Source organism: Momordica charantia (assembly GCF_013281855.1).
Source record: "Momordica charantia cultivar OHB3-1 chromosome 10 unlocalized genomic scaffold, Mcharantia_2.0 BLBB01000010.1, whole genome shotgun sequence".
In the NCBI taxonomy this organism is placed as follows: Eukaryota; Viridiplantae; Streptophyta; class Magnoliopsida; order Cucurbitales; family Cucurbitaceae; genus Momordica; species Momordica charantia.
The window spans coordinates 3,536,440-3,554,349 of NW_028275158.1; the positions used below are offsets into that span (position 1 = coordinate 3,536,440).

At 35.2% G+C, this 17,910-nt stretch overlaps 1 protein-coding gene, 1 non-coding gene and 2 pseudogenes across 3 annotated transcripts; 3 read left to right on the forward strand and 1 right to left on the reverse strand.

The window, feature by feature from the left end:
- The first annotated feature begins 2,823 nt into the window (after window positions 1-2,823).
- LOC111017718 (13S globulin seed storage protein 2-like) lies at window positions 2,824-4,716 on the forward strand (annotated as a pseudogene). The gene is made up of 3 exons (XR_015787330.1): window positions 2,824-3,100; window positions 3,183-3,900; window positions 4,385-4,716. The product of XR_015787330.1 is annotated as a 13S globulin seed storage protein 2-like (transcript).
- Window positions 4,717-6,780: 2,064 nt separating this feature from the next.
- TRNAR-UCG (transfer RNA arginine (anticodon UCG)) lies at window positions 6,781-6,854 on the reverse strand. The gene has a single exon. It is a non-coding gene; the product is annotated as a tRNA-Arg (tRNA).
- Window positions 6,855-6,914: 60 nt separating this feature from the next.
- Window positions 6,915-9,187, forward strand: LOC111017771 (pentatricopeptide repeat-containing protein ELI1, chloroplastic pseudogene; annotated as a pseudogene).
- An 884-nt stretch (window positions 9,188-10,071) lies between these two features.
- Window positions 10,072-17,518, forward strand: LOC111017684 (ARM repeat superfamily protein). The gene is made up of 21 exons (XM_022293516.2): window positions 10,072-10,458; window positions 10,798-10,930; window positions 11,247-11,383; window positions 11,466-11,511; window positions 11,790-12,002; window positions 12,148-12,651; window positions 12,739-12,873; window positions 12,992-13,207; window positions 13,291-13,380; window positions 13,466-13,710; window positions 13,808-13,896; window positions 14,300-14,340; window positions 14,645-14,675; window positions 14,764-14,886; window positions 14,991-15,208; window positions 15,298-15,393; window positions 15,513-15,625; window positions 15,826-15,961; window positions 16,045-16,149; window positions 16,756-17,065; window positions 17,160-17,518. Exons 1-20 carry the CDS (start codon window positions 10,184-10,186, stop codon window positions 16,954-16,956), a joined length of 3,147 nt encoding a protein of 1,048 aa, XP_022149208.1. The 5' UTR covers window positions 10,072-10,183; the 3' UTR covers window positions 16,957-17,065; window positions 17,160-17,518.
- The last annotated feature ends 392 nt before the right edge of the window (window positions 17,519-17,910 follow it).

Below are 17,910 nucleotides of genomic sequence, written 5' to 3' on the forward strand. Positions count from 1 at the left end.
GTTATTTTATAGATTTACTTATATACATCATATATGTAAGCTATATATATAGAAGCATATTTGACTACTCAATCATATATGATAAAACGTTGTATATCCTTCTTGATTAAAAGAAAAATGTTATTGTTATTATAAATTTATTTATAATTAATTTGATTTGATCATTTCAAATTATTTGACTTTTTTTGTTAGATTTGCTTTTGTTAAAGTTATTTTAGTCTTTATTAAAAAATAAACCAACTTTAGGTTTCTTTTGTAACTTATCAAATATATTTATTGAATTGGTGCGATAAACTGATCGGGACACTCAGAGATATTAAAAAAAAACTTTGAAATAACTTTCAAAACATCTCTCAATCAAGATGATTTTTTTTTCCAAACACAGCAGAGATGATTGGAGTATGAATGAAGTAAGAAAAAAAATCTGGGCCTCAAAAACAAAAGTTACAAATCCTTAATTATCGGAAATATTTTCAAAATATTAGTGATATTTTAAAAAGAAATTTACATTCGTTCAATCAATTTTTTTATTATTCATAGATATGTGAATTCGAATTTCTGACTTTTTATCGATAATATATATTTTAATTAATTGAATTATATTTATATTGACAATGAAAATATTATTGACGTTTTAAAAAATATTGATGCGATTGTCATGAATATTTAATACCTTATGAATTATTTATAAGTCACTGATACAGACCAAACTCTTTTACCGTAAATGCCCTTTGGCGTGTTAACAATTGAAATGTCAAAAGTACCCTTATCGTTTTCATGTTATTTCCCAAATATTAATGTGTCAGAAGTTAGAACTCAGTGTTTCTGGGCCAGAATATGTCAGATTTTAAGTTATATTTTTCATTTTCTATTTATTTATTATTTTTTAATCTCTTTTCTTGGCTTTACTTAGATATTCGAGTCTAGTTGTTACCGACAATTTATTTTTAAATTTATATGTAATATTTTTTTTATTAAATCATTGTACTAATATATAGGTTATCCAAATGGTTCATCATTTATATAATTTTCAATTTAAATTTTATAAAGTCTAAAGAAGGCACAGTTTGGAAGTTAATTATCTAAATTACATTTTCTCATGTACTATAAATTTTAGATTATTTTAAATATAATAATTAGTAAAAAAAAATTAGTAAACGAGAATTTTGGATCTCACTGTCTACGTATTGTTAAACTAAAAAAATAAATCATTCTCAATTTTTTTTTAACATAGACTTGGAAAGCATTTGGCAAGTTAGACCCATCAAATTAAATGCATATATTGAATGTGTAACTATTTTTGAAATTTGATACCTGAATACTCGATTTGATAACCCGCTACTGATTCTTCTTCTGTTTCTATTAAATCAAAAGGTAATCTCTCGCATTCTGCTAAGGAAAAAATTAGAAAAATAACAAACCTTATTGGTTGACGCCACAAATTTCACCCCAAACCATATTTTGATTGAGCCTCAACTATATCAACTGTATTCGAACTGTTAGATAATCATAGTCTACAATAATATTATTGTTCTCATCGCTATTATAGAACCGTACATGAGATTTTCACCTCATACAGCTCCTTGAGGGCCATAAATAAATCTAAGGAGCGTGTCGGGATTATTTATCTTAATATATTTTTTTTATAGAATAGTATAGGATAAATCTATCGTGTGTCCCCAAATTAATCCTTCTGTAGTTCTAATAATAATAAAAAAAAGGGTACTTCGGAATTGATCTCATCCTTAAATAAAAAATAATCCTTATCGGACTTGAAACCAAATTCAAATTTTGTTCAATTAAAGCCTAAACATCTTTCTCAAAACCACTTCCTTAATCAAATACAATATACTCATAATATAGGTTGACTTTCTTGAAAATTGAAAAGAGATCTCATTGTTTTCAAGAAAAAAAAATATCTCATTTAATGAAATTCAAATTAATTAAAATAGATTAAAGAAATCTAAGATCTTCAAATAAGTGATAATAATTTCAGTACTATTCATAAAACTATTTTGCATTTTCAAAATATTTTGTAAACTACGTCGTACTTTCTTTCTTTTTATAATTAATTACAAATTTTTCACAAAAGCACTCTACTTATACTATTTTCATATTGTATTTTTAACTTTGATTCTTTTTTCTTTCTTTCTACTTTCAAAATACATATGTTTTGGTTACCATTTTAGTTCATATTTACAAATTTTTAACACAAATTTCATATACAATAGAAATATTTAATATAGATTTATAACTGTATTTTAATAATATTAGTGAATAAGTGATATACTAAAATTTGATCGAAATAAACACGATAAAAATAAAAATGGAGGGAAGAAAACCAAAACAGTTTGCATAATTAGAAGTTATGACATGTAAATACCTTTTTAAATGTACAAATACCTAAGAAAAACTATTCGAAAGTAAAATAACATAAATAAACAAAAGTTAAAAAGTGGAAAGACCAAACAAAAAAAAAATCTGATATTATGGACCACATAATATATAGATTCTCATCTAATCTAATCTAATCATCATTATAACTATTATTATTAATTTTATAATCATCTTTATACGTAGTTTTCCCAAATAATAATAGAGGCGTAGGACATTCACAAAACAACCTATTTACTTGATTGAGCACTCATGTGCAAGATGAAACGTGTTTGCATAATTAGAAGTTAATTAAAGTGAAACCTATATTTAATACGTTAATTTGCTTGTTTCATATATTACGATTTTATTAATCCTAAAGTTGGGTAAGCGGTTGATGAAATCTGTACTTTCTATTTAAAAAATAATATTGAAAAAGTTTAACAGGACCAAAATGATATTTGGACCCCTTTAAAATTATATACTTACAACTCAATCCCCTCCATATTTCTCCACAATAATCCATCAATGGAGCAGCTGAACTTGCAGCCTATGAGTCCCAAGCCCTTCTTTGAAGGGGACGCCGGATCCTATCAAAAATGGCTGCCCTCCGACTATCCATTGCTTGCTCAGACCAAGGTTGCCGCCGGCAGGCTTCTCCTCCGCCCTGGCGGTTTCGTCGTTCCTCACTAGGCTGATTCCTCCAAGGTGGGCTACGTTCTTCGCGGTAAATTCCTTCCATTTCTAAAATTTAATTTCATATCCTTTTTCCTTCTTCGCCCTCTCTCTAATTACGAGGATGTTTGCAGGTGGCGACGGAGTTGCCGGATTTGTGTTTCCGAACAAGTCCGACGAAGTGGTGGTGAAGTTAAGAGAAGGAGATTTGATCCCAGTGCCAGCAGGAGTCACGTCGTGGTGGTTCAACGATGGAGACTCCGATTTTGAGATAGTCTTTTTGGGTGAAACCAAAAGTGCGCATGTGCCTGGGGACTTTACTTACTTCATTCTCTCCGGCTCCCTTGGCCTCCTGCAAGGCTTTTCGCCGGAGTATGTCGGGAAAACCTACAACCTCAACGGAGAAGAAACGACCACGCTTCTCAAAAGCCAATCCAACGGCTTGATCTTCTCCCTTCAACCATCCCAATCTCTCCCTAAACCCCACAAACGCAGCAAGCTAGTTTACAACATTGACGCCGCCGCGCCGGACGGCAGAACCAAAGCCGGCGGCGGGTCCGTCACGACGGTGACGGAATCCAAATTTCCGTTCATTGGCCAATCTGGGCTGACGGCGGTTCTCGAGAAGATCGAGGCCAACGCCGTCCGGTCGCCGGTGTACGTAGCGGAGGCGGCGGATCAGCTGATCTACGTGGCGGAAGGATCCGGGAGAATTCAGATCGTGGGATTTGCGAGTAAAATTGATGCAGAGGTGAAATCGGGTCAACTGCTTTTGGTGCCGAAATATTTCGCCGTCGGAAAGAGCGCCGGAGAAGAAGGCTTGGAGTGCATCTCCGTTATCACAGCTACACAGTAAGCTTGTTTATTTTTTTTTTGGGTTAAATTACAATTTTCAATCATTTTCTTTAAAATTCTTAGACAAAAACTTCTTACAATTTTATTTACGTAGCCCATATATCTAAATATATTTTTAAAAATTTTATTAGATGCTTCAACTTTTTAAATTGTGATTGTTTCAACTTGGATAATGATTTCGTTTTTAATTTTGTATTTTTTTAAATGATACTTACTCATTCATAATTTCTTTATATGTCTTTCACATTTTTTGGAAGTATACTTTAATTTAAGCCAAATTAAAAATAGACATTTTTTTCTAAATTACTTTTTCTAGTTTCTAAAATTAATAATATTTAGAAATGTTTACTAATAAATAAGTATCTCTTATTTACCATTACATTAATATATATATATATATATATATATATTTTTTTTTTTTTTCTGAATCTTTCAACTTTGGAACATATTTTGATGTGATGTGAAATGAATGAATTAACAGCCCTGTGGTGGAAGATTTGGCCGGAAAAACGTGCGTTTACGAGGCGCTGTCGCCGGAGGTTGTTCAAGTTTCGTTCAACGTCACGGCGGAGTTCGAAAAGCTTCTCAGGTCCAAAATAACCAAAGCTTCGCCTCTGGTTCCTCCTTCCGATAATTGAAATCCTTCTCCCATCTCATTTTCGACATGTCGTTTCCGCCTCTTTTTTTTTTTTTTTTTTAATGCATGTATTTTTCAAATTGAAGCTCCGCGTGTGCTGTGTACTTCTGTATAATTTTGCAACTTGCCTGTCTTATTCTGAATAAATAAAACTATGTTTCTCTTTTTTTTTTTTTTTTGTCGTTTTGTTTTTTTGCCTTTTCTGAGAAAGTGTCGGAGATTGTTTATATATTTAATAATTTTTAAAAAATTCAGTCACTGTCGGTTGAGTTGTGTTGTCTAATATTATATCAAATTGTACGTATCCTTCGCTTCCACATTTGTGATCCATTTTAAATTCGTACATTTCACATTTCTGGTCAACCATTTGGAAGGTAACTTTTCAAGTGATTTTTTGTCCAAATTTAATAGAAAGTTAATTTTTATTTTTTTCAAAAATACTTTTATATTACTTTGAGTTATATCGGTTCTTAGGAATAAGTATGCCAAAAATACTCTCAAATACAATCTTCATAATCTTAATAAGATTCTCCCGTAAAAATCATTCATTATTCTTGCCATCTAAACATGATGTTGATACTTCCTATAAATTTTATCCTCACACGATTGCTAGATAAACACTAAGTCCCTACCTGTTGGATATATATATTTTTTTAATTTTAATAGTTGTGCGATAACATCATACTAGTTTACTTTACCCAACTAAACTATATTCACATTAGATATATTTAACTTTTTTATGTTCTAGTGAAAGAAAGTTGCGAGGTTCAAAATTTTGAAATTTTACTTTCAAGATTTAAAATTTCAGATTGGTATTGTTACTAAACCGAAAGTTAAGTTTCTAATTCTACCTAATTTCATGTTAGTATTAAAAAGTGTCAAAAATACAATAATAAATCTGAAAATAAATTAACTGACCTGAAACAGTAATTAAATTGAAGTTAAATTATATAAAAAAAATTTGATCTATTTTGGTAGGTTTCTAATAAGTTCTTTTAAACTTTTAAGGTTATCTAGTCTTGTAATTTAATGAGCTGTTTTGAATTTTGAATTTTGTGTCTTACATGTTACTCTTGCTAAATATATTATAATTTAATGCCACAATAAACCTAAAACTACCTAAAGTCGACATGCCACCTAAACATTAATTAAACTATGACTTTTAACAAGAAAGATGGACACAAAATTGAAAATTTCATAGACTTTATAAATCTTTGACTAGTTCTAAACTTTGTCACTTGTTTAAAAAATACCCCTATTATTTTAAAAGGTTTCAATATTACATTCAACTTTTCAAAAATACTATTTGAGCAAACATTCATTAATATTTTGAACGGAAAGTTGACGTGGAAGAATTTGGAACGACGTATAAATTAGCATCTTAACTTTGACCTAAAAGTTTCTTTCCTGTATTGTAACAAAGTTTGCTTCTTTCACATTTCCCCTCATTTCAGACTTAATCCACACAAATTTTTATGTTAATTTATACATTGTTCTAGATTCTACCACGTTAACTTTTCGTTTAATATTAACCTATGTTTTCTCAAATAATATTTTTGAAGCTCTAATAGTAGTACTGAAATTCTTGAAAAGAAAAGTGCTAAATAAATGACAGAGTTCAAGAGTATATTTTATAATTTAGCCTGAATCTTTAAAATTAATTACAAAGTGGACACAAAATTTTAAAGTTCCATGAGTATGAGAGTTTTTTCCCAGTACAGAAATTAAAATAGACACCAACTCAAAGAAAAGTTTAAAAATAATATAATATAAATGAAAAGGTACGTTTTGGAAAATATATATATATATATATATATATATATATATTTATATAAATATTAATGTAGTTTAGTTTTAAAAGTTTAGTCGATAAAGATGTTTTTGTAAACTAATGACAAAAATATGATAGATTTTTTTATAGGTTGCAATTAGTTCATAGGTAAACAATTTTTAAAATAATAATTTTAAAATTTCAATTATTTTATTTATTTGTAAGTAATTTTCGTCTCTTTCTTTCCATTCGAATTTGCTATTGCACCGATTACTCTCCCAATTAAAGCTCTCTCTTTCTCCTCCTTTTGGCAGGAAAAAAAAAAGAAAAAACCGTGCATGGTCTGCACTTGCCAACAGTTAATGCCAGGTGGATACTGGATAGTTTATAAGCAGAAGAATCGCTTTTGAAGGACACGATTTTAGTAGTAAAATAATTTTGAAGCCCAAAAAAATATCAAAATATTATCCGACCACAGTGGGAGTCGAACCCACGACCTTTTGATCCGAAGTCAAACGCGCTAATCCACTACACTATGCAATCATTTTATTTGTTCTTCAAATTGTTTATATAAGGAAACAAAACAAAACAGAAACGAATTTTCTTCTTCTTTTGCAAATGAACGGAATCAATTTTCCCTCCCTTCTCTACTCCGCCGCTGCGAATTCCACAAAGGAAACATCTTTCGACTGCCAATGCAAAATGGCGTTCGATTGTCGCTCTCCAACCCAATCCCTAATCATTCTCTCTTCCGCCTCCTCCATTCTTACTCTGACTCCCCTCAAATCGACATTGCCCCGCCGCCATCGTCATCCCCACCGTTCAAATGCTCAATCTCCCCCCTCTCTCTCTCCACAACCCTCCGCAATCTCCTCCGCCCGCTCTCTGCACCACACCCACCTCCGGTTGTGTCTTATGCGCCCCTTTTCCAGTTCCTGACCGGCCTAAACCTGTTGAAATTGGGCCGCCAAATCCACGCCCACATGCTTCTCCGTGGCATCGACCCCACTGCGCTTGTTGGTTCGAAGCTGGTTGCGTTTTATGCGAGTTCCGGTGATATTGATTCCTCTGTTTCTGTCTTCAATCGGTTCAGTGACGGCCCTTCTTCGCTCTTGTTTAATTCCATGATTCGGGCATTTTCTCGATTTGGGTTTGCGGAAAGAACTGTTGCCACTTATTTTGAGATGCATTCTTGGGGCTTTACAGGGGATTACTTTACTTTCCCTTTTGTGCTCAAGTCTTCTGTGGATTTGTTGTGTGTTTGGATGGGGAGATGTGTTCATGGACAGATTGTGAGACTTGGGTTGCAGTTTGATTTGTATGTGGCTACTTCTTTGATTGATATGTATGGGAAATGTGGTGAGATAAATGATGCGGGTAAGGTGTTTGATAATATGACTGTTAGAGATGTTTCGTCTTGGAATGCTTTACTTGGTGGTTATATGAAGGGCGGGCATGTTGATGCTGCAGTGGCGATTTTTGAGAGAATTCCATGGAGGAATATTGTTTCTTGGACAACTATGATTTCTGGATACTCACAGAGCGGCTTGGCACAGCAGGCATTGAGTTTATTTGATGAAATGTTGAAAGAAGATTCAGGAGTAAGACCTAATTGGGTGACTATAATGAGTGTCCTTCCAGCTTGTGCTCAGTCATCGGCGCTCGATCGCGGAAGGCAGATTCATGAACTGGCGTGTCGGATGGGTTTGAATTCAAATGCTTCTGTGCTGATAGCCCTTACTGCAATGTATGCTAAATGCGGAAGCCTAGCTGATGCTCAGAACTGTTTCAATAGGCTTAATAGAAGTGAAAGGAATTTGGTTGCTTGGAATACCATGATAACTGCTTATGCTTCCTATGGACATGGGCTTGAAGCAGTGTCGACCTTTCAGGAGATGATCCAAGCAGGCATTCAGCCCGATGACATTACATTCACAGGATTATTATCGGGTTGCAGCCATTCGGGTCTTGTCGATGTCGGTTTAAAGTATTTCAACTGCATGAGCACCACATATTCAATCAAACCCAGAGCTGAGCATTATGCTTGTGTTGTCGATCTCTTGGGTCGAGCAGGGAGATTAGCGGAAGCAAGTAAACTTGTAGACGAAATGCCAATGCCAGCAGGACCAAGCATTTGGGGTTCGCTATTAGCTGCCTGCCGAAAATACCGCAATCTGGAAATGGCAGAAACTGCAGCAAGAAAGCTATTTGTCCTGGAACCAGAAAACACTGGAAACTATGTCCTGCTTTCTAACATGTATGCTGAAGCTGGAAGGTGGCAGGAGGTGAACAAACTGAGAGCAATTCTGAAATCTCAGGGAACAAAGAAAAGTCCAGGCTGCAGTTGGATCGAGGTCAATGGCAAAGCGCATATGTTTCTCGGTGGCGATACATCCCACCCTCAAGCCAAGGAGATCTACATGTTCTTGGAGGCATTGCCGGAGAAGATGAAGGCAGCTGGCTACATGCCCGATACAAGCTATGTGTTGCACGATATCAGTGAGGAAGAGAAAGAATCCAACCTTATTGCGCACAGTGAGAAGCTCGCTGTTGCGTTCGGGATTCTCAACACTTCTGCTGAAACCGTTCTCCGAGTGACGAAGAACTTGAGGATCTGTGGGGACTGCCACACTGCAATGGTGTTCATATCAGAGATATATGGGCGGGAAATAGTTGTTAGAGATGTGAATCGGTTCCACCACTTTAAAGGTGGTTCTTGTTCTTGTGGAGATTATTGGTGATTCATACAAAAAGATTATGAAAATGGATAATTTTGATGGAAAATTTCCATGGCACGGTGAGTTTTTAGGAGACCAACTTCATTTGCAATAGGTTGTTACAATTAAATGAAAATTTTATACTCATACATTCAAACACATCAAATTAGTATTCATAGCTGAGTAGAGGTACATTATACACTAAATTTGTATTATTTAAATCCTCGAGATTTGAATCTCTTGATGTATGATGTAATATTAAAAAAAAGAAAAACTTGTAAAATCATTGCAACTAAACTGGACTATTAATTGCAATAATTTTATAATTTTAGGGAGGTGATTCATTCCATTGCAAGTTTGTGTGATGATAAATACTTGTATAATTCACCTTCCAAGTATATATCTTGACCAATCGGTTAAATATTTAAATCTCTATTTTGCATGTCATTGAACTAAAAAAAATCACCTTTCTCGATTCTTATTTTGTTTTTATTTTATTTTTACTTCGAGATATGAAGGCGCGTGATTGAAACGCTACTATAAAGAGTAGTTGTCTATGTCAAACTAAAAAAGGACATAATTTAATAACAATTCAGGCGTGTAATGTTTGAAAATAGTAACAATTTAATATCTACTATAAAAAATATTGTCAAAAGAAAGTGTCCATTTTTTTTACTTCATTAAGTATCCATTCTTATTCTATAACAATTTAGTATTATAATTTATAAACATATTAGTCTGATCTACCAGTATAAGAAATCCTAACTGTATAAAAAAAAAGAAAACTAACTAGATTTTTTATAATAGAAATTAAATTATTACATATTAAAATTTAAAAATTAAACCGTTACCAAAAGGGATTAAATTAGTTTTTTTCTCTCTCCCAAAGGGGAAAAAAATATTTTTTAACCTAAGAATTAAAATACAGGCAAGATTACTTACGGCGCGTGAGAAAGGGCGCGTGAACCCAACATTCCGGTGTTCTGTACAGTACGGTTCGACGCCGAAACTGACGGTATAGTATAAAATCTTAGATATCAAGCAAAACCCAAAAACCCTCGAAAAAGAGCCTCCATTGGAAGCAACGTCTGCTCCACTCTCGCTCTTCCGCCGGAGAATTTCTGCCACCGTCACCGGAACCCTAATACGATCACGATGTCGCAGTCATTGGAGCTATTGCTTATACAATTCTTGATGCCGGACAATGATGCCCGGCGCCAAGCGGAAGAGCAGATTAAGCGCTTGGCCAAGGATCCGCAGGTGGTGCCTGCTCTTATTCAGCACCTCCGCACTGCCAAGACTCCAAACGTCCGCCAGCTGGCTGCCGTCTTGCTCCGGAAGAAGATCACCGGTCATTGGGCTAAGCTTTCTCCTCAACACAAGCAACTTGTCAAGCAGTCCTTAATTGAAAGCATCACTGTGGAGCACAGGTGTTTTGAGTTGGTTATCATGTTTGGCTGTTCACACCTGCGTTTCTTTCTCGTGAACTCTGAATTGTATTTTAGATTCGAGCTCTTTCTCTCTCATGGTGTGGAGTGAGATAAATGTTCAAATTGGGTCTACCTGATTTGGCATAAAGAGAATTGGGTGTGTTCCAATTCACAGAATTACGTAAAGAATGCAATTGGTTGCTTCCTAATTCTAATTCGCTTTTATGGTTGGCATTTTATTGATTATAACTTTGTTGAGGGTGTATAGTTTCGTACGTAAACAATGTTATTTGATTCTCAGTCTTCTATTGACTAATACATGTACTGGTGATTTTGCAGTCCACCAGTGAGGAGAGCAAGTGCGAATGTCGTGAGTATTGTTGCAAAATATGCTGTTCCTGCAGGGGAATGGCCGGAATTGTTGCCTTTTCTGTTCCAATGTAGTCAGAGTTTACAGGAAGATCATAGAGAAGTAAGTTCATACCCACCCTACAAGACATTTTAACTATTTATGAAACAAACAAGTAGAATGTTTTTTGTTTCGTCGGGGGAGCTGTAGACATCATTAATGTGCCGATCGGTGGTGTATGCTCGTACCATAAATACATTCTCGACATAACTATAAATGATTGTAGAACATGCATCCTTTGTATCTTCTTCTCCTTGTACTTTCAACGGTGGTGCCATGATCTCTACTATGATGAAATTTTATCAAGCGCTGTAATTGGTACAGACTAAATTCAATTGTTTCAGCTGACTAAAATGTATGATTCACTTGGTGTTAGTAGGTGGCTTTGATTCTATTCAGCTCCCTGACAGAAACAATTGGAAATACTTTCCTACCACATTTCACAGATTTGCAAGCACTCCTACTTAAGTGCTTGCAGGACGAGACTAGCAACCGTGTCAGAGTTGCAGCCTTGAAGTAATGTTTGTTATTTGAAACTCCATCTGATTACAATGAAATAGCTTTGTTATCTACATGAATAGTTTCTTGTTGTGTCCAGGGCAGTGGGATCTTTTCTGGAATTTACTCATGATGGAGCAGAAGTGGTAAGTTTGAATAGGACTACGTTAGAATAAAATTCATTCATGATTTATTTTTAGCTCCTGGCACGTGGGGATTTTTTTTCCTCTGATGATGACGTATGAATATGTTACTAGAATCAGACAAGGATTTCTCTGTGGTTTTGTTTCTGGCTGTTTTATCAGTCCTCTACGTGGTCTTATCTAATAGCCATGTTTCATGGTCTCTTACATTGTATTTTGTTCCAGCTTATGCAACAGTTATTCACTCTTTTTATTTTTTATGTTTATATTCATAAACACAGGTCAAATTCCGGGATTTCATTCCCAGCATTTTAAATGTTGCTAGGCAGTGCCTTGCCAATGGCGAGGAGGATGTTGCAATAATAGCTTTTGAAATATTTGATGAGCTAATTGAATCCCCTGCTCCTCTTCTTGGGGAATCTGTTAGATCAATTGTGCAATTTTCACTCGAAGTTTGTTCTAGCCAAAATTTGGAATCTAGCACTCGTCATCAGGTAGGGCTGTTGTATATGTTGTTTTTTTAAAAATAATAATAATAAAATGATTGGGATTTCTTGTTTTAGATGATGCATGTTGGTCTGTCTTTTTGTTTCTTGTTGTTCTAATGTTTGCTTGCTCCATTTCCTTGTTCATTCTCAGGCAATTCAGATAATCTCGTGGCTAGCAAAGTACAAGCCCAATTCCCTGAAAAAGCATAAATTAATTGTCCCCGTTCTGCAAGTTATGTGCCCATTACTTGCAGAGTCTTCTGATGGAGATGGAGACGATGATCTTGCTTCTGATCGAGCTGCTGCCGAGGTTATTGATACAATGGCCTTAAATCTATCGAAACATGTTTTCCCTCCTGTGTTTGAATTTGCTTCTCTTAGTAGTCAGAATGCAAATCCGAAGTTCCGTGAAGCTTCTGTGACATCTTTAGGGGTCATATCAGAAGGTTGTTCAGAACATGTAAAACGTAAGTTAGAACCAGTTCTTCATATTGCCCTTGGAGCATTAAGGGACCCTGAACAAATGGTAAGAGGGGCCGCATCTTTTGCCTTGGGTCAATTTGCTGAGTATTTACAGCCAGAAATAGTGTCATTCTATGAGAGTGTGCTTCCTTGCATTTTAAATGCCCTTGAAGATACTTCTGATGAAGTGAAGGTATGGTAGAACCATGGAGGAGAAAGTATGTCATGAAAAAATTATGGATTGTGCACTAGTTTTAGTGAAAGTAATTTTCATTTGCAGGAAAAGTCATACTATGCATTGGCTGCATTTTGTGAGAACATGGGTGAGGAAATTCTTCCTTTTCTCGATCCTTTGATGGGTAAACTGCTGTCTGCTCTTCAGACAAGCCCCCGGAATCTGCAGGAAACATGCATGGTATGGCTTCTTTTATAAATTTTCCTCCACCTGGCCATCAACAGATTTAGACAAATCGTTACATCTTCTATGTGCCAAATATATTTTCATAACTTGGAAATTGTTAAATGAATTACAGTCTGCAATTGGTTCAGTAGCAGCTGCAGCAGAACAGGCTTTCTTACCTTATGCTGAGAGAGTGTTGGAGTTGATGAAAATATTTATGGTTCTTACCAAGGATGAGGAGCTTGTTTCCCGAGCAAGGGCTACTGAGTTGGTTGGAATAGTTGCCATGTCTGTTGGGAGAACCCGGATGGAGCAAATTCTACCTCCTTTTATTGAGGCGGCAATTGCTGTAATGCATAAGCACTTGTCTTTTCTGGTCTAGATTTCCTATTTTACCTTCCAAGAATTAACCCAGCCCTTCTCTTCTCTTAGGGTTTTGGATTGGAGTTCAGTGAACTACGGGAGTACACTCATGGTTTCTTCAGCAATGTAGCAGAAATTTTGGATGATGGCTTTATAAAGGTAGTTCTATCTTTGTATGAGTTCATTGTCAATCATTTTCTCATACTTACAGAATCTTTGAAGTTAAAATTTGCTATGTAAACAGTATCTTCCTCATGTTGTACCCCTTGCACTCTCTTCTTGCAATCTCGACGATGGCTCTGCTGTGGACATAGATGAATCAGATGATGAAAATATAAATGGATTTGGAGGAGTTTCATCAGATGATGAAGCTCATGATGAGCCCAGAGTTCGAAATATTAGCGTCAGGACAGGGGTGCTGGATGAAAAGGCAGCTGCAACACAAGCTCTTGGCTTGTTTGCTTTGCACACAAAGAGCTCTTATGCACCGTATCCTTTTGTGATAGCATTTATTTCTTTCTTTTTTGTTTCCCCCCAGAACCAAAGTCATCAATTACTATTTTGGGTTCTTTGACTTTAAAAAAAGCTATTTGGAGGAAACACTAAAGATTTTGGTTCGACACTCTGGATATTTTCATGAAGATGTCCGACTTCAGGCAATCATAGGATTGGAACGTGAGTTGCCAGCACTTCTTTTTTGCAATTATTTTTAGCCACTGAATAGCCCTTATCTTTTTCAAGTTTATGATTTTTTTGTTGTTTGTAAATTTACCTTTTCTTATCTAAGATTTTATTCTCTGCTTAACTCGTTTACAATAAGCAATAAATTCTGATGGAGCATTTTGGTTGCTTTATTTTCTGAAGGAACATTACTACTGAAAATATTTGGAAGAAAACTTTAGTGGCACATTAATGAAAAATTTTTTTTTGAAAGAAAAGATTATTTTCATGAAGTGCGCCCCTTCACTTGAAGAAAAGTAATGTCTTTCTTAAAAAGGAACTGAATTATTGAAATCTCATTAATACCAAGTTGTAAGGAACTACATCTTTATTCATTTTTCACTGAATGCATCTGCAGATATTTTGAAGGCAGCTCAAGCAGTCTCCCAAAGTTACAACGTGAGTACTTATCAACACACATCTTCTTGCATTTGGAGTGGGATGAATACTCTTATTTTGGCACATGATTGTTTCGTCATGCCACCTTTTCCTGTTATTTTCTTAATTGAATTTCCAATGGGTGATTGTTGGTGAATTATAAATTCTTTAATTTCGGAGCTTCTTGTTTTTCACACTTGTCTACTTGCATCCATCTATGGCCCTCGTCCCTCAACGTAATATTGACTACTTGTAGAGGAAAAAATTGTTCCCAACTGACATGCTATTTGCATTCTCACTTTTCCCCCTTTCTCCCCTTGTTCAGGAAGCATCAACGAGAGCAAAAGAAATTTTTGGTAAGATTGTAATACCGTAGGACAGTACAACTATGTATTTGTTAATTTTTTATTTTCAGTGTCAAATTGAGCACTTCATTTGTTATAGATACTGTGATGAATATTTATATCAAGACCATGGTTGAAGATGATGACAAAGAAGTAGTTGCTCAAGCATGTACAAGCATGGCTGACATTGTCAAGGACTATGGTTATGTTACAGTAGAACCTTGTAAGTTTTGATATTAAGTTTCAGTCTTTCAGATTATTGTGAAATGGATTCTTACTCAATCCTCGTATCCGACTCATGGTACTCTGTTATGGTCTAAACATTAGATATGCCTCGGCTAATTGATGCAACATTAGTTCTGCTCGGTGAGGAATCTGCTTGTCAGCAAGTTGAATCCGATGGTGACATAGACGAGGACGATTCTGAACATGACGAAGTACTTATGGATGCAGTGTCTGATCTGCTTCCTGCATTTGCAAAGGCCATGGGTTCTTACTTTGCACCTATTTTTGCAAAGCTATTTGAACCATTGATGAAATTTTCAGTGAGTTAGCTACTGGGCTCGTAGTATTTCAAGATGTACGTGATAGTAATCTATTAACTGTTGCCCCATTTTCCATCTTGTTCATTCAGAGAGCCTCGCGACCTCCTCAAGATCGAACTATGGTGGTTGCCTGTCTTGCTGAAGTAGCTCAGGACATGGGTGCTCCAATTGCTGCCTATGTCGATGTAACTATTCATTACCTCAGATCTTTTCATTTTTGCCCTTTATACTGTGGAGTGATTATCATGTAAATGGTTGAGGACATTTCGAGTGACTTGTTACTACTGTGATGCACAACTTTCAGAGAGTAATGCCTTTGGTTCTCAAAGAATTGGCATCATCAGAGGCAACTAATAGAAGGAATGCTGCATTTTGTGTTGGAGAGTTCTGCAAGAATGGGGGCGAGTCTACTTTGAAGTATCCTTGTCCATGCAATTATATTTGTTTATTTACTTTCATTTCCATTAATATCTTCTATATCATTTCAATGGTATTAGAACTGTTGTGTGGCCTGCCCGGGAATCTAATATTGTACTGAATCATACATATATTTTCACAGTTAACTTTTCGATTTGAACTTTGCATTCATCTACACCCTTTTTCTTAATCAATATCAGATATTATAATGCTATATTTCAAGGTCTCTACCCACTATTTGGGGACTCTGAGCCAGACAATGCTGTTAGGGATAATGCAGCTGGTGCAGTCGCAAGAATGATAATGGTGCACCCTGAAGCCGTCCCATTGAATCAGGTTACCCCCCTCCCCCAATGTTTAGTTCCTGTTACTTTTTAAGATCCCGGTTTTTACTGTTTTATTTTGATTTTGTTATCTAGGTCCTCGAAGTATTTTTGAAAGCTCTACCTTTAAAAGAAGATCACGAGGAGTCCATGTCCGTCTATGGTTGTGTCACTACTCTTGTTTTGTCATCTAATCCTCAGGTATTTATTCTGTTGGTATTTAGCATGAATTTTTCATTTTTCTCCCTTTTAGGAAAAAATTTATTATGAAGGCATGATTCTGTTGTGGGAAATAATCCAGGAATTTAGACACCCCCACCCTATTACGTTGTAAAGATAAAGGGGAAATTAACATTTGATTCTGTGAATGTTACCGGAATACCTTCCATTGTTGAATTGCCATTATATATAGACCATCCCCAAACAGAAAAATCGGGATCCAAAAGTGACGGGTGAAAAGATATTCCTTTTCGTTGTAATTTTACCAACATTTACCCTCTCCAAGTATCCAACATATGGGAAGTGTTGATAAACCTTTTTTACTTGATCTATACTACACGAACCAAATCAATATTTGTATTGGAATGATGAAAACATAACAAAATGGGGAAGGAATTCAAGCACTTAATTGTTCCTTGACGCCTAATTGTGAAAGTTAAGAGAGGGATGAAACATGGAAGTGAGGAAAAGAGAGAAGTAATTTTTGGAGCGATGATCAAATAAGAAAGGAAAAAATGACAAAGATCCAACGGTGTTTGTGAAAAATCTGGATGCTTATAATTCTGCTAATTTGTGTGCCAATCACAGATCCTTTCTCTTGCTCCGGAGTTGGTTAAAATATTTGCTCATGTCGTGGCATCTCCAATCGAAACGTCGGAAGTTAAAGCTCAAGTAGGCAGAGCTTTCTCACATCTACTTTCACTCTATGGCCAACAAATGCAACCATTCTTGAGCGGTCTCCCACCTGCTCAAGCAAATGCCTTAGCTGCATATGCCCCAAAAAGCTGACAATTGATTGAGATAGCGTTTCCTCTTCCTCCTTCAACTTGTTCTTTCAACAAGCTTTCTTTCCCATATAGGTGAATGAACTCTGTAAGATGAGAAGGTTCCCTACCAGGTATGTTCAAATATCTCCATCTCGCTTTGATTCTCGATTTCCACAAGCTTTTAGGCCGTTCCTCTTACAGTAAAGTCGATGCTCTTTCATACAGATCGCTCGTTGGCTCTCGGGGTGCCATTTTCCTTCTCCTCATGGAGACAGTACCGGTTTTTGTTTCGACCCATTTGTTTTTACAGTATGTTCTCTATTATATTTTTTCCCTCCATAGTTCGAATAATTTATTTCCATAGTCTGTTCTTCACTGTTTATTGGGTGTGAAGTGGCTTAGCAAAAAGGGCTTTTTTTTTTTTTTTTTTTTCTTTTGGTGGATGTAAATTTTGCAATGCATCCAGAGTCATAGTAAAAGGTTGGTCTAGTCTATCACTTGAATTTATTCTTTTTTGTGCTTAAGGAATGTTTACATTGAGTTATTAAAGAAAATATATGGTTGTGCTTGTATAACTTATCTTATACCAGAATTCTTGGTTTTCTATGAAATTTGTATTGTGTTTTTTAACTGAAGCCAGCATTTTTTTGAAGAACATGGTTTCATTATCACATCAAATAGAAGACATTGATCCTACATTATTTATTATCTAATTCTAATTCTTTGAAAAATTTTACTTTCACTAGATGTAATTTATACATATAGACTTGTCAAACTGTCAAGTGGGCTTATGTGGAAGGATGTTATTTTAATGTAGACCTTATCTTTATTGAGCATTTCAAAATGGAGTTGTTAATAAACAATTCATTGAGGAGTAGAAACCTCTATTATTGTTATTATTTTCTAGAGACCAACAATTAGATTGATGTGGTTTTTATTTAGATAATTTAGAGTAGCACAAACCATTTAAATATTA